Source organism: Eptesicus fuscus, chromosome 5 (assembly GCF_027574615.1).
Source record: "Eptesicus fuscus isolate TK198812 chromosome 5, DD_ASM_mEF_20220401, whole genome shotgun sequence".
NCBI lineage: Eukaryota > Metazoa > Chordata > Mammalia > Chiroptera > Vespertilionidae > Eptesicus > Eptesicus fuscus.
The window spans coordinates 99,618,104-99,635,629 of NC_072477.1; the positions used below are offsets into that span (position 1 = coordinate 99,618,104).

The 17,526-nt window shown below is 39.3% G+C and overlaps 1 protein-coding gene across 2 annotated transcripts in view; it reads right to left on the bottom strand.

Annotated features, from left to right (window-relative positions):
- The window catches only part of KIF5B (kinesin family member 5B), an 84,570-nt gene that overhangs the window by 39,449 nt on the left and 27,595 nt on the right, over window positions 1-17,526 (bottom strand). For both annotated transcript variants that reach the window (XM_054716605.1, XM_008160996.3), the window contains exons 3-8: window positions 4,896-4,969; window positions 3,778-3,882; window positions 3,244-3,292; window positions 1,329-1,384; window positions 1,149-1,236; window positions 873-997 (exon numbers count right to left, since the gene is read on the bottom strand). In XM_054716605.1, the coding sequence (XP_054572580.1) occupies window positions 873-997; window positions 1,149-1,236; window positions 1,329-1,384; window positions 3,244-3,292; window positions 3,778-3,882; window positions 4,896-4,969 (497 nt within the window). The remainder of the gene's footprint in view (window positions 1-872; window positions 998-1,148; window positions 1,237-1,328; window positions 1,385-3,243; window positions 3,293-3,777; window positions 3,883-4,895; window positions 4,970-17,526) is intronic.

A 17,526-nucleotide genomic window follows, 5' to 3' on the forward strand; every position in this document is an offset into this window, starting at 1 on the left:
ACTGAGATTGAATTTAAATATATAAGCAAACTTGCTTCTTTTTAAAAAATGTAAAATACATATATTAAGTATAGGATAGGATAATATGTTGCAATGTTGGTGGAAGAAATGGCCTCTCAGAATCTGCAAAATAGAGACAGGCTTAAAAGGATGGATGTAAGACTTTTGAGTAGTAGCAAATAGGTACATTATTCTAATTAGAAGAAACAAAATTAGTAAAACAGCAAAAATGGTCATAGAGGTCAATATTAAAACATTTGCACTTATTTTGAAATAAACTAAAGTAAGATTATATAGGACTGTAAAAATGAAATAATCAGCCCTGGCCAGTTGCTCAGTGGTTAGAGCATCGGCCTGCAGACCAAAGGGCTGTGGGTTTGATTCCTGGTCAGGGCGCAAGTAGGAGGCAACAAATTAATGTATCTCTCACACGTCAGTGTTCCTCTCTCCCCCCTCCTATCCCTCCCTTCTCCCTTCTACTCTCTCTAAAAATCAATGGAAAAAAATGTCTTCACTCCTGGATGAGAATTAAAAAAAAAGAAAAAGAAATAATCATCCAAAGGAAAGAAATAAGTACACCCAAAGTAGAAAGGACTAAAGGATAGTTACCAGTTTTCATAGGGAGCCCTTTGCCAATATGGATAAAAAGATACCAAAAATTAGGAGGATACCTAATAAAATTCATAATGATATAAGCTAAAGAAATCCTTAATAAAAACATACATCTTAAGTCAAAGGTAACACCTATTGGTTGAACTGGACTAAGTCCAAATAACAGTGATTTGAACTGATTATTTAGTTTATGTAATCATAAAGTATTGACATGGACGCTTGCAACTCTCAAAAATGCTTAGATATGTAAAAAGATTTACCTTTTCACTACCCGCTAAATCAACCAGATAAAGTTTTCCACTCAGCTTTTGCTCCGTTTGCGTGTTCTCTTGTTTTACATTAATAAGAAATATACTGTGACTTCTAGAGCTATGTTCATTCATATCTGCAATGAAATTACATAACTATAAATAAACATGGCTTTCCTTTACTAATTTCTAAAGCATTAACATAAAAATCTCACAACTAATCAGCTTGATAAAGGTAACTTAAGGCAGTTTTGTACCTTAACTAGTGTTAATAAGTATTTGACTTACTTGTAACTGCTACATGTCTGTTGGATTTTCCTTCATCTATGGTATCCATAACTTCATCTGGACTACATACAAAACGCTCTGTGCAACCCTATAAATAATAATTTTAAGTATGTTGATATCCTTACAAATTTTTATTTCAGTGCTTTCCTAAATAATCATTCTATATTATCTTATTAGTACCTTTACATAAGGAACTCGGTTTTTATCTTCATGAACTGAAAGGTTGGTCTTTGAAACTGAAAAAGAAAAAGAAATAATATTAGCAACACTTTCCTAAACTTTAACACTGGCTATGAAATTCAATTGTTTGCTTCCCAAATCAGCCTGATAATAATAGGTAAACTTTAAAAATATGAAAAGGTCACTATTAAAATAAGTACCTATAGAAATAGTAAGAGATTTATATAGAATCCAATGCAGCAATATAGAATTTTAGGTCCAGTCCAACCCACATGTTGAAAATGAAAACATTAAGCCAGAGTGGTTCAATGGTTTGCCCCAAAAGAAAAAATTCTATATTGCTGCATATATATGAAACCCTATTATGCAAATAGACCGAATAGTGGAACAACCGAACAACCGGTCGCTATGACGTGCGCTGATCACCAGGGGGCGCGTGTGGAACATGGCAGGCGTCGTTGGCCACTGCGGGATGGTGGAGCAGGTGAGTGAGGGCACCAGACCAAGGTGAGGCACCGGTTGCTGTTGTTGGGGCGAGCCTCTGGTGGCTACTGAAAATTTTTTGCTCCTGTGCACTGTGGTCCCACCCAGTGCTCACACCTGCTGCCAACACCAGCCCTGCTTGCACCCGCTGCTAGTGCATGCCCCAATAGATCCATGCTGTCAGCAGGTGCGAGTGGGGCCAGCGCCGTAAGCGCGTGGGAGCGGTGGTGGCAGGAGTGGGACTGCTGGCAGACAGGGGACCGGGGCCACGCAGGAGGGGGTGGGCGGGGTCACAGAGGATGGGCCGAGACCCATCCCTGTGCCCACCGCAGCTTTGCGAACCATAGTTCCTTTCAAGGTGCATGAATTCGTGCACTGGGCCCTTAGTCTATAATAATAAAAGCTTAATATGCTAATTAGACTGGACGTCCTTCCAGATGACCTTCTGGACAAAACCAGGGCTGCGAGGGAAGCCCAGGTCCCAGGTGCCTGCCGGCGGCTGGAGGAAAACCCAGGTCCCAGGTGCCAGAGGGAAGCTGGTGTCGGCAGCTGGGAGTAGGAAGGCCTACTGTTGTATGAATTTCATGCATCCGGTCTCTAGTACTATATAATAAAAGCCAAATATGCAAATTGTCCCCTCGACTGGGAGTTCGAGTGCTTGCTATGATGTGCACTGACCACCGGGGGGGTGAGGGGGGAGGAAATGGAACATGGAGGGGGTGTGCGGGAGCTCAGGGGCCCAGGTGCTTCCCAGGGCCCAGAGGTCAGCTGGGATCTGCCCTTCCACTACAGACGCTTGCACTTCGATCGCCAGCCAGGCCTAGGGACCGCACCCGTGCAAGAATTTCATGCACCGGGCCTCTAGTGTATCTAACTAATTGACAGCTGATGGAAAACCAGAACTCAGGATCTCTAACTCAAGTTCAATGCTCTAATTAATAATTAAGAAGCATCGATAAATAGCTGCTTTAAATAAGTTACTCCCATGTGTCAAATGACATTTAGTTAAAACTTAAAAAGAAAAAATATTCAATGTCTGTTTCCTATAACTTAAGTCAATTTCATATAGGTAACTAAAAAATGTTCTCACATCTACTATTAAAAATAAATAATAGCCCTGGCCGATGTTTCTTAGTGGTTCGGGCGTCATCCCACACACTGAAGGGTCTCGGGTCTGATTCCCAGTCAAGGGCACTTACCTGGGTTGCTGGTTTGATTCCTGGCCCCAGTCTGGGCGAGTGCAGGAGGCAACCAATCAATGAGTCTCCCTCACATTGATATTTCTGTCCGCCCCCCACCCCACCACTTTCTCTAAAAATCAATGGAAAAAAATATCCTCAGGTCAAGATTAACAAACCAAACCAAACCAAACCAACAAACAAAAAGAACATATGCTATTTTAAAATAATTAAAGGGCAAGAAGGTAACTTACCATCTAATAGGTCCCTTATCTTATCCAAATAAATTTCGAAATATGAAACCTAAAAGGCAAATAAATAAAGGAAAAAAGATCAACCAATTAAAGTTACAAAATAATTTATTCACTTACTCATTAAATATGTATTGAAGAGTGAGTGCCAGACATCATCTACACTAAGGGGACAGAGTTATCAATCTGTCATAGCTCATACTCTAATCAGAAGACCTAATTTTACTAACCTGCTTATATAACTAAAAAGCAATTTCCATTATATATCTTCATCTAATATGAACTAGAATAGAGAAGAACATTTAAGTTCCACAGTAAAACAAATTCCTTTATTTTACAGAGAAGAAAAATAAGGCAAAAGAAACTTGGCTAACTTGTTTAAGGTTATCTAATGACAGATGAATTAACTATATCTGTCCAAAAAATAATTCTCAAATACTTTAAAATGTTTTAAAAAGAAAATTAGCATTTATTATTTTTTAGAACAGAATTATTCTAGGTATAAAATAAAATACAACCTTTCCCCAAGGATTTTACCTTAATATGAAATTCCAAATTTTCATCCATGGAATAAATATAATTAAAAATATCTTGCACTATTCTTGGTATAATTCCCATGCCTTCTGGATCATGAAGTTTTCCCTAAACAGAAAACAAGACTAGACTTCTTAAATAAACTGTAAATTATGAATTAAAATTCAAAATTTCAATGTATAATTACAGTCAATAGAAAATAGGAATTGTAATGATTGTCATTTTCTGGTGAAAATGGCACTACAAGTATCTAAAAAAACCAATTCAACTCAACAATTTACATATTTTTATAAGTTACATATAAATATTGTATATAAATACATATACAAACTTAGGTAAGTTACATATAGAACTGTATAACCACATGGGTTACCAATTAATCTTAGCCTTTTATTTAATCCTTAGATTTAGGTTATCCACATTTGTAAATGATCATCTTCTACGAAAAGTGTCTAGCTTCTTTATATATCTGCACTGTTCCTTCTACTTCAAGTCAAATTCCTGGATATGCTAAATGTCCTTGTTCTTGGACTTTATGAAAATGAGTTATCAGAATTGAATAAGCTGTCACTTACTTTATATAGTAAGCTCAGATAAATGATAAAAGCAGATGCTCTGTAGCAGCAGCAAAAGCTCTGCAACAGTGGTAAAAGTCTTCTAGAAGCAAAGCTCAAACATGTCTATATCTACTAATAGCAGCAATGATAATTATAGAAATGTTCTTATCAGAAAAGAATAGCAGGTATAGGGGGAAAAAGGGATCAAGGAGAGAAGAAATTAAATTATCTGAATAGAATTGAAAACACACAAACATTCAAATTTTCCCATTATAAATTAACGGAAAATTCCTGTTTAATTCTAAAATGTTCATAATTTCATGGTTATGCTAACTGATAAAAGAAAGCTAGATATTTAAAATATGTAACATCCCTATTCAAACTCAAGAAAGAACCAGATTCTATCAATGAAGTTATTCATGTACTACCATGTGAGAGAAAGCAAAGACTAAATAAGGAGAGTAAATAAACTGTTTAAAGCATGGCTAAGTTATTTCACAAATAATGACTGAATGTACTGTCTGTACTGCAAACTATATCCAAGTACACACTACAAAACGTTACCTCCATTGTGTGTGTCTTCCCAGAGGATGTCTGTCCATATGCAAATATTGTTCCGTTGTATCCCTCAAGTACATCTATAAGATAGTAAGAGACTTCATACTTCAGGGAATTCTTTTCCTCAAGTAAAATTCTTAAGAAATTACTTAATGTTAGAAAATATTCTTTAAAAAAAAGCACACATACACATTAACTCTATTCCTTATCCATGCATAAACATAATAAACTATTCGTGGGAAGAATGGTAAGGAAGATTTCAGATTTTCTTTATGCTAATATGAAAGTAAAAATTTAGTACATGAAAGATTTATAAAGACATTAAAGAAAATAAATAATATATTTAATAGTAACTTTCTTAGTGATGATCAATCTAAGCAATTACTTTCTCTCCATCCCAGATTACTTTCTGTGGTTAACAAGAAACAAATTTTATATTCTGTTGCTTATAATCATTTATGTAAGTGTACATCTCAAATGTGGGAAATGAGTCTTTGTTCTTGTCATTACATCTGTATGCTAAAGCTTTATATGACCTAAAAGAAAAATAATTTTCTGCCTATTTACATGCAGATATGAATGAGTTTTAAGAAATAGGACTAATGATCGGTGGTTAACTGGTGGTTAAATCTCACAAACCTATACATTCCTCATACACAAAGTATAACAAGCCCAGTCCTACCCTCAAAAGCAGTTATAAGAAAGTTTGCTGTGAAATTAAAAACATATTTTCTAGCCCTTTGTTTACCCCAAATCTACTATTAACATCTAAGTATCTTCCTCCAATAGGATGAAGGGGGAAAAAGAATAAATAAGGTGACCTTTTGATTTCCAGTTTTCAGGGATTCAGTTTGTTCTGTCTTGGTGACAAGGAAAATATTATGAAATTACATTCTATTCTAAAGGAAGCCTAAGTAAAGAGAAGCCTCTGTTGTAAATAAGAGATGGTAACAGTGAAAAGCAAATTTGTAAACAAGCCAATCCTTGTTTTCAACTGATTGTTTTTAAAGGGGAAAAAGCTGTCCCAACACTGGGCACAACTAACAAGGTAATAGAGTGCCCTCTCGCAATGTGGGACCCCCCAGGGGATGTCGAACTGCCGGTTTCGGTCCGGTCCCCGCAGGCCAGGCCGAGGGACCCCACCGGTGCACGGATTGGGCCTCTAGTATGCATATAAGGTCTTTGGTTAATCTCTTCCCACCCTCCCCCCTCTCCTCTTCCCTCTGAGAGTCATCAGTCTGTTCCATGTTTCCATGCCTGTGCGTTGAGTGTCTGCCCCCTGGTAGTCAATGTGCATCATAGCTACTGGTGGAACGGTCGCTTAGACTTTTATATATATAGAGATAGTACATTTGTATTACGTGAAACTGTATTATATGAGGGCTTCTAGGATAATAAATTTATGTAGCACAATTGTATTTGGGACTTCAAATACAACTTCAAAAATTTTATATGATTATAGAGATTAAGGAATATGCAACATTCAAATATTTACTGAGCACCTGCTACAATCTAGGCTCTGCTCTGGGTGCAGGGGATTTAACAAGGACTGATTAGGTGATTCCTAAATATGTCACATATCACCCAAAGTAATAAAATTTGTATCAATTAGAAAAATAATCCCTTTTTGTCTAACTTAATATCTATCCATGATTTTTATTTCTATAGTAATTTAAGTCCCAAAATTTTAAAAAATCTAAACACAGAAAAACTGAATGAATTTTACAGTGAACATTGGTATTTAATCATCACCAAGATTCTACCATTAACATTTTATTATTTTACTCTTTGCTTTAACCATGTACCTGGCCTTCCATCTTATTTTTTAATGTATCTCAAAATGCAGACTTCTACGTACATACTTTGCTTTGCATGTACTATTAACTAGAATTCACTATTTTACAGTTTCATTCCTCTGAGGTAAAATTTACATACAATGAGCCTGACTAACGTGGCTCAGTGGTTGAGCATCAATCTATGAATCAAGAGGTCATGGTTTGATTCCCGGGCAGGGCACATTTCCAGGTTGTGGGATTGATCCCCAGTGTGGGGCATACAGGAGGCAGCCAATCAATGATTCTCATCATTGATGTTTCTATCTCTCTCCCTCTCCCTTCCTCTATGAAATCAATAAAAATACATTTTGCGAAATTTACATACAATGAAGGGCACATTATTTTGAGTATAGATCTTTAAAAAATAATTATCTACCTGAAAAAGATATGTACTCAAGTAGAGTACATATCTATAATCAGATAAAATTAGGCCCTTTTTGACTTGGCTCTTTTTCAGCTCCATCTCACCACCCTTTCCCTCACATTACTATTTTTGTTGATAATAATGGACAAATCTGACAATTTCATATGGTTCAACTTCACAGTCATACCATAATGTATACTGTTCCCCCCACAGGTGATACTCTTCTCATATGGGTATGAATTAACCCATGTGACCTCTCTCTCTTCATGGAAGGCAAACCTCTTAGTCCCTACTCTTTATGCATCTTTAAGACTAGCTCAGGATTCTTGAGGAGTGAAGTCAGAGGAATGGAGGTATGAGAGCACACCTGTTCTCTGTCCCTGAAATTTCAACAAGTTAACCAACTATAATTCAACAAAGAAATCACTTCTCAACACAGACACATGCCTGAGAGACCCGCTCATTGAAACATCTGAAGTTGGACAACCGGGAATAACGAGGAGACGAGAAGGGAGGAAAGTGCGGACCACAGCAAGTGCAACCCTGCAGCCGGGAACTCGTGGCTTGGCTGGCGGGGAGAGGGAAAAAGCCGAGGTAGCAGGCTCTTCCTTCGGTTGGGAGGAACAGAGCTGCAGGAGGGCAGCCCAGTGGCAAGGAAGCAAACAGTGTCAGAGTCAGCAGATGCCTGACAGAGCACTGGGTTCTACCATGCAGCTCTCCACTATCTGGCCGGCAGTAGTGTTTTAGACAAAGAAATGGAACAACAGAGCCCTGCTGCCACTAAGACTCTCAAAACTTGCCTCCTTTTGCCCTAGGTGTCGGGACCAGGACCATATTAACTTTAAACAAAGAGTTATTTTAGTAGGAACACTGTTCCTTCTGTGACTGATCTCCTGAAGGGGTGCTTGGAGGGGGACAAGATAGAAGTCAGGCATCGCCATTATGGTGATAGCCAAACAAACCCCATCACAAGTAGTGCAGCTGTATTGTCTTATGGAAGCAACAGAGGTTCAAGACTAGGAGATCACAGAAGTAAAAAGTCTTGAGATTCAGAACCATATATTTCAAAGTAGTAGAAAGAACTCAAGAAATAAATGTATAATCAAAGGAGACCAGCATACACCATGAAAACCACAGTAATAAGGATGACCAGAAAGAAAATGAAAAATCGCTAGAAAGCAAGCTGGAAGACATGGAAATATGTGATATAAATGACAGATTTCAAGATTGCAGTTCTAAATATACTCTACAACAGTGGTTCTCAACCTTTTTAATGCCTCGACCCTTTAATACAGTTCCTCATGTTGTGGTGACCCCCAACCATAAAATTATTTTCGTTGCTACTTCATAACTGTAATTTTGCTACTGTTAATGAATCGTAATGTAAATATCTGTGTTTTCCGATGGTCTTAGGAAAACACAGATATTTACATTAGGTCTCTAGAGCCTAAGACCATTGGAAAACACAGATATTTACATTACGATTCATAACAGTAGCAAAATTACAGTTATGAAGTAGCAACGAAAATAATTTTATGGTTGGGGGTCACCACAACATGAGGAACTGTATTAAAGGGTCACAGCATTAAAAAGGTTGAGAACCACTGCTCTACAAGATGTAAGAAAATACTGACAGGCAATTCAGTGCACTCAGAAAATAAATCAACGAACAAAAGTTCTTCACCAAAGAGAATGAAACTTTAATGAAGAACCAATCAGAAATCTTGGAAATAAAGCATGAGATTAAGAGTGAACTGAGCATAGAAAACGGAACCAAAATGATAGAGGAAAGATTTAGAGATACTGAAGACAGGAATCAAGAAATGACACAGAGGAAAAAATAGAGCTGAGCATAAAGAAAAATAAAGAACTCGCCCTAGCTGGTTTGGCTCAGTGGATAGTAGGCCTGTAGACTGAAGGGTGCTGGGTTCGACTCCAATAAAGGGCACATGCCCAGGTTGTAGGGGGTGTGCAGGAGGCAGCGGATTAACGGTTCTCTCATCATTAATGTTTCTATTTCTCTCTCCCTATCCCTTCCTCTCTGAAATCAATAAAAATATATATTTTTAAAAAGAGCTCTACAAGACCTATCTGAATCCATCACAAAAAGCAATATTAGAACTATAGGCATTGCAGAAGAGAAAGAAAAGAAACATGAGATGGAGGGTCTATTAATGGGAATAATAGTGGGAATCCAATGTAGCACTGGAGTAAGTGGATGCCACACTGACACACTCCCAGGATCAAAATGGAGAAACAATTAAAATAAAAGAAAAATCAACCTAAATAATCAACTGAAGACTAGATGGAGAGAACCCTGATAACCAAAGATGGAAAGCAGAGACCACAAAGAAACTGATAGGAAGTGCAGAGGCATTAAAGGGCTGGACAGGCTTCCAAAGGCAGCAGGTAAAGTTCCGGAGGGATATATTAGCTGTGAGGGGTTTCCACTGAGAACTCTGGAGTCTACAACCCAAGATGGTCTATCCAGCCCAGAACACCACAACTGAGAAATGTGCCCATATAACAGTTGGCTGTGAAAAGCAGCAGGGTTGCTATCTGTCAGGGAGAGATGACGGGAAATGCAGGCACCCTCTTAAAGGGCCAATGCATGACATTTCATGTACAGCACTCACTTTGGGGTTTGTCAAAGGGAGGACTGTGGACTGCAGCTGTGTGAGCAGAAGGCAGGGTTGGGGGCTCTTGAGTTAGACCTCAGAAGGCAGGCACCCTGGTTTCCTGTGCTGAGATATTCCCTTGCACTGAGGAGGACATCTTTCTCTAGCAGATGTTTGCTATCCAGGTGGTTTTTACCTGGGGGAAAAGCAGTTATTCCATGCTTTAAAAGACCCTGTACAACATCCTGTGGAGTTTCTGAGGCCCATTAAGAAACTGAGAATAATAATCAGCCTGCAAGCAGAAGAAACTGCCCCACCCTGTTGTGAATCCTTTCACCCCACCCTGTGGTTGATAGCCACAGGCTGATCAAGACTGGTAACTATCAGACAGCAGGATTTGCCTGATCTAATTCGGGGCCCTGGGCTGGGAAAAGCACACCTTGATGCAAGCACATCATGGTCCTTTCCAAATGCACCCAGCCCCAGCAGAGGAACCAACGTTACTGATAGATCTAAAGAGAATACACAGGGCCAGTGAGAAACAGCATCTGAAACTGTCCTGCTCTAGAGCTTGGGAGACATTGCAGATCTACCTAATACATAGTCACAAATGCAAACAAGCAACCAAAATTGGAAGAAAAAAAAGCACCAACTGAAAGAATAAGAGGATTCTTCAGAGGAAGAGCCAAATGAAATGGAGATAAGAAATTATCAGACATAGAGTTCAGCATAATGATGTTAAAGATACTAAACAGCATATAAAGAATGACACAGCACTAAAAACACAATGGAACAAATAAACAGCAGATTAGGGGAAGCCAAGGTTGGATCAGGGAATTAGAAGACAGGGTAGAAAAAATAAATCAATCAATCAGAGAACCAAAAAGAAAAACAAACAGGAGGACAGCTTAAGGGAACTGTGGGAGAACAGAAAATGTAAAACTATTCTCATAATAGGAGTGACAGAAAGAGAAGAAAGTAAGCAAGGCATAGAGAACACGTTTGAAGAAATAATGGCAGAAAACATCCGTACCTGGTGAAGGGAAAAGTCACACAAGTTCAGAAGGCACAGAGAGTCCCAACCAAGGAGAACCCAAACAGCCTCCCACACAGACACATCACAATTAAAATACCAAAAATGAAAGAAAGAGAATTTTAAAGGCAGCAAGAGAAAAGCAATTTTTTACCTACAAAGGAGCTCCCATAAGGCTGTCGGCTGATTTCACATCAGAAACTCTACAGGCCAGAAGGGAATGCGATGAAGTATTCAAGGTAATGAAAATGAAAGCTATGAAATCAAGATTACTATATCCAACAAGGCTATTATTCCAAATATAGATAGGGAAATAAAGAGCTTCTTAGACAAAAAACAAAAAGGCTTAAAGGAGTTTATCAGAACTGCAAGAAATGTTAAAGGGACTGCTGTAATAATAATAAGAAATATATATAGAGAAACACAGGTATAAGGAATTAAAATGGCAATAAATAAGTACATATTAGTAATAACTTTAAATATAAATGGATTAACCCTTTGCACTCGCTTTTTTCTCAAGCTGCTACCGACGCTAACCATGTCGAGTCACACTCGACATCCGAGTGCAAAAGGTTAAATGCTGTAATCAAATGACTTTGGGTACCTGATGGACATGAAAACATGATCCAAATATATGCTGTCTACAAGAGACCACCTTAGAACAAAATCCTCACACAGGATGAGTGAAAGGATGGGAAAAAATTTTCCATGCAAATGGAAACAAAAGCCTGGGATGGCAATACTCATATTTGACAAAGTAGACTTCAAAATGAAGGCCTTCATAAGAGACAATAAAAGTCACTAGATAATATAAAAGGGATTGAGCCAATAAGAGGATATAACCCTGGTAAACATGTATACATCCAACAAAGGAACACCTAAAGCGTGCGCGCGCGCGCGTGCTCTCTCTCTCTCTCGCGCGCTCTCTCTCTCTCTCTCTATATCTATATATATATATGTCTAACATGCAAAGTGTCCCCTCAGGAGTTGGACCGCTTCTATGATGTGCACTGACCACCAGGGGGTGGCACAGAACGAAGAAAGGCCCTGGCCGGCAGCCACTAGGGACCCTATCCTTGCACGAATGTTGTGCACTGTGCCTCTAATATATATATATATATATATATATATATATATATATATATATATAAAGCGTTCTGGAGGACATTAAGAAAAAGATTGACAGCAATACATTCATAGTAGGGGACATAAACACCTGCTGACTTCCCTGGGTATATCTTACAGACAAAAGATTAGCAAGGAAACAGTGACTCTAAATGACACACTGGATCAGAGGGATTTAATTGACCATTATAGGTCATTTCACCGCAAGGTGCAGAATATACATTCTTCAAGTGCACATAGGTCATTCCCAAAGACAAAATCATATCAAGCATCTTGTTAGATAATAGAGGAATGAAATTACAAACCAAGTATAGTAGAAATCCTCAAAAACATTCCAACACATGGAGACTACATAGCATGTTATTAAACCATGAATAGGTTACCAATTATTTCAAGAAAGAAAAAAAACAAAACACAACTTCCTGAAAACAAAGGAACATGATCACACAAAAACCTAAAATCTATGGGATACAGCCAAAGTAATCCTGAGAGGGAAGGTCATAGCACTACAGGCCTATCTCAAAACACAAGAAAAATCAATAATATTTAACCCTACAACTTAAAGAATTGGAAAGAGAGCAACAAGAAAAGCCCTGAATAAGTAGAAGGAAGGAAATAATAAAGATTAGAGCAGAAATAAATGGCATAGACACATACACACACACACACACACACACACACACACACACACACAAGCCACAATAATACAAAAGATCAATAAAATCAAGAGCTGGTTCTTTGAAAAGATAAACAAGATTGATGACCCTCTAGCCAGACTCATCAAGAAACAAAGAGAGAGGATAAATAAACAAAATCAGAAATGAAAGAGGTAAAGTAATAACTGACCCCACAGAAATATAAGATTGTAAGAAAATACTAAGACCAAGTATATACCAACAAGCTGCACGTGTAGATGAAATGGATAAATTCCTAGAAAAATACAATCTCACAAAACTGAATCAGGAAATAGATCACAAAACCTGAATAGGCCAATATCAACTGATGAAATAGAAGCAGTAATAAAAACACTCCAAGCAAACAAAAGCCCTGGTCCGGACAGTTTCAGAGAGGAGTTCTACCAAACCTTCAAAGAACCACTAATACCTATCCTCAAATTATTCCAGAAAGTCCAAGAGGAAGAAATACTTCCAATCTCTTTCTATGAGGCCAGCATTATCCTAACTCCAAAACCAGATGAAGACAATACAAAGAAAGAAAACTATGGGACAATAACTGATGGACATAGAAGCTAAAATCCTTAACAAAATATTAGCAAATCTGGTCTACAATATATTAAAAAGATCAGACACCACGACCAAGTGGGATTTATTCCAGGGTTGCAAGGCTGGTACAATATTGCAAAGCAATAAATGTGATACATCACATACACAAAATGAAAGACAAAAATCACATGATCATATCAATAGATGCAGGAAAAGCATTTGACAAAATCCAACACCCTTTCTTGATAAAAACCCTCAGCAAAGTGGAAATACAGGAATTATACCTCAACATAATATAGACCATATATGACACACCTACAACCAACATTATGTACCCAATGGGCAAAAACTAAATCTACTTCCCCTTAGAACAGGAACAAGACAGGGATATCCACTTTCATCACTCTTATTCAACATAGTACTTGGAATTTCTACCACAGAGATCAGACAAGTAGAAAACACAACAGGCATCCAAATTGGAAAGGAGGAAGTAAAACTCTCCTTATTCACAGATGACATGGTATTGTACACAAAAAATCCTAAAGACTCTACCAATTACTATATTTAATAAAAGAATTTGGCAATGTAGCAGGATACAATTTTAATACCCAGATATTTATACACCAATAATAAATTCTCAGAAAGTGAAACTAAAAAAAACAATCTCATTTACCATAGAAATAAAAAAAAAATTAAGACACCTAGGAATAAACTTAAGCAACAAGGTAAGAGTCTTGTACTCGGAAAACTACAGGATGTTGAAAAAAGATATAGAGGAGGATATGAAAAAATAGAAAAATATATACTGCGTTTATGGATTGGGAGAATTAATATCATTAAAATGTCCATATTACCTAAACCAATCTATAGATTAAATGCAATCCCTATTAAATTACCAACAACGTAGATCTAGAATACTCCAAAAATTTATATGTAACCCCCCAAAAAAAGATCCCAAATAGTTACAGCAATCTTGAGAAAGAAGTTGGAGGGAGCACAATACCAGATATGAAATTATACTACAAAGCCACCATAATCAAAACAGCCTGGTACCAACCCAAGAACAGACATATAGATCAATGGAACAACAGAGACCCAAGAAATAGACCCAAGCCATTATGCTCAATTAGTACTTGACAAAGGAGGGAACAGCATACAATGGAGTCAAGATAGTCCCTTCAATAAATGATGTTGAGAAAAATGGACAGGTACATGCAAAAAAATGAAACCAGACCATCAACTTATACCAGACATAAGAATAAGTTCAAAATGGGTAAAAGACTTAAATGCTCCTCAGCAGAAACTCTACAAGCCAGAAGAGAGTGGAACCAAATATTCAAATGTCTGAAAGAGAGAAATTACAACCCAGGAATAATATATCCAGCCAAATTATGTTTTAAATATAAATGAGAAATAAAGAAGTTCCCAGATATCCAGAAGTTGAAGGATTTTATCACCAGAAAACCATCATTGCAGGAAATACTCAAGGGAGTTATTCTACCTGAAACAAAGCACATAAAGTTACAACTCTATAAGATCACCAAAAAAACTTACAGCATGAACAGGATAATTTGTGACAACAAAATCATACAAGGGGAGGGGGGAAAGTTCTGAACTGGCAAAGGAAGGTGAATATCAGATGTACTCAAAAGAAAAAACAACTGTGGTATATATATGCAGCTTCATCCTATCTAATAAAAGAGTAATATGCAAATTGATCATCACTCCAACACACAAGATGGCCGCCCCCATGTGGACACAAGATGGCTGACAGGGGAGGGCAGTTGTGGGTGATCAGGCCAGCAGGGGAGGGCAGTTGGGAGGGACCAGGCCAGCAAAGGAGGGCAGTTGGGGGTGATTGGGCCAGCAGGGGAGGGAAGTTAGGGGGGACCAGGCCTGTAAGGGAAGACAATTTTGGGGGGGACCAGGCCTGCAGGGGAGGGCAATTAGGGGGAACCAGGCTGGCCAGGGAGGGCAGTTAAGGGTGACCGGGCTGGCAGGGGAGGGCAGTTGGGGGGAACCAGGTCAGCAGGGGAGGGCAGTTAGTGGTGACCCAGCCGGCAGGGGAGGGCAGTTAGGGGCAATTGAGCTGGCAGGGGAGCAGTTAGGCATTGATCAGGCTGGCAGGCAGAAGCGGTTAGGGACAATCAGGCAGGCAGGCAGGCGAGCAGTTGGGAGCCAGCAGTCCTGGATTGTGAGAGGGATGTCCCAGATTGTAGAGGGTGCAGGTTGGGCACCCTAACCATGCATGAATTTCGTGCACCTGACCTCTACTTTTTTTATAAACCTAACTAGAGGCCTGGTGCACGAAATTCGTGCACGGAGGGGGGGTTGTCCCTCAGCCCAGCCTGTACCCTCTCCAATCTGGGACCCCTCGAGGGATGTCCGACTGCCCTCTCACAATCCAGGACTGCTGGCTCCCAACTGCTTGCCTGCCTGCCTTCCTGATTGCCCCTAACCGCTTCTGCCTGCCAGCCTGATCACCCCCCAACTTCCCTCCGCTGCCAGCCTGGGCACCCCTAACTGCCCTCTCCTGCAGGGTTGATCACCTCTAACTGCCCTCCCTTGCAAGCCTGGTCCCTCTCAACTCCCCTCCCTTGCAGGCCTGGTCCTTCTCAACTGCCCTCCCTTGCAGGCTGGGTGCCTCCTAACTGCCCTCTTCTGCTGGCCATCTTGTGTCCACATGGGGGCAGGATCTTTGACCACATGGGGGCAGCTATATTGTGTGTTGAAGTGATGATCAATCTGCATATTACTCTTTTATTAGGTAGGATAGAGGCCTGGTACAGGGGTGGGGGCCAGCTGGTTTGCCCTGAAGGATGTCCCTGATCAGGGTGGGGTTCCCTTGGGGCGTGGGGCGGCCTGAGCAAGGGGCCTGTGGTGGTTTGCAGGCCAGCCACGCCCCCTGGCAACCCAAGTGGAGGCCCTGGTATCTGGAATTTATTCTCCTTCTACAATTGAAACTCTGTAGCCTGGAGCGGAGCCAAGCCTGGGGCTCCCTCTGCGGCGGGCAGCCATTTCTGTTGGGGTTATAATTGAAACTTTGTAGCCTTAAGTGGGTGAGCCCGGCCAGGGTGTGTGGAAAGCTTTGCTTTCCCTGTTGCCGGGGACAACCCTGGCCTGCTCTCTCAAGCTCCATTCTGCTGCCATTTGTTTGACTTTGTTTACCTTCTATAATTGAAACTTTGTAGCTTGAGTGGAGGCTTAGGCCTGGCAAGGGCAGGCAGAAAGTTTGGCTTCCTCTGTTACCTAGGAAACCTTGCTCTCTGTGGCTGTAGCCATCTTGGTTTGGGTTAATTTACATACTCGCTCTGATTGGATGGTGGACGTGGTTTGTGGGCATGGCTTGTGGTGTGTCGGAGGTATGGTCAATTTGCATATTTGTCTATTATTAGGTAGGATGTTGACCACACACAAGAATCCCCAAACCAGGGCTTATAGCTAAAAAAAAAAAAAAAAAGGAAACAGAGAAAAGAAGTACTGAATACTACTAGATGAAAATAACAGACAGAAACATAAAGGAAAAATACCAATGGAGGCACAGACCTACCAGAAAACCAAAAGATAAAATGGCTAAATCTTCATACATCAATTAATTACTCTAAATTTAAATTGTCTGACTTCACCAATAAAGAAGTACAGAGTAGCAGAGTGGATCAAAAAACAAAACCCATCTACTACTATTAGTATTAAGAATACTTTAAACAATAATAAAAAAAAAAAGAACAAAACCCAACCATATGTTACCTAGAAGAGACACATCTAAGCTACAAAGACAAAAGGTAGATTCAAAGTAAAAGGGTGGAAAATAATTCTCCATATAACATTCACAGAAAAGCAGGTATAGCCATACTTACATCTGACAAAATAGATTGCAAGACAACAAGAGACAAAGATGGACAATTTATAATGATAAAGGGGACACTAGATCAATAAAACATACATAAAACTTCTTCATACACACACACACACACACACAACCAGACAGCTCCAAAATATATAGAACTACTCACAGTCCTAAACAGTAGCTCCAACAAAGGTTTAATTTCCAAAATATATAAAGAACTTGTAAAACTCAACACAAAACAAAAAATCCAATTAAAATGTGGGCACAGGACCTGAAAATACACCATTCCCAAGAAGACATACAAATGACCAATAGATACATGAAAAGATGTTCAACCTGACTGGCAATTAGGGAAATGCAAATCCAAACTACAATGAGGTACCACCTCACACCTGTTAGAGTGGCCATTATCAACAAAACAAGCAATAACAAGTGAGGTTGTAGAAAAAAGGGAATCCTCAGTCACTGATGGTGGGAATGTAGTGGTTGTACCATTATGGAAACCACTCTGGCGAATCTTCAAAAAATTTAAGAAGAGAGCTACCATATGACCCAGCAATCCCTCTCCTGGGTATATACCCGACAAACTCAA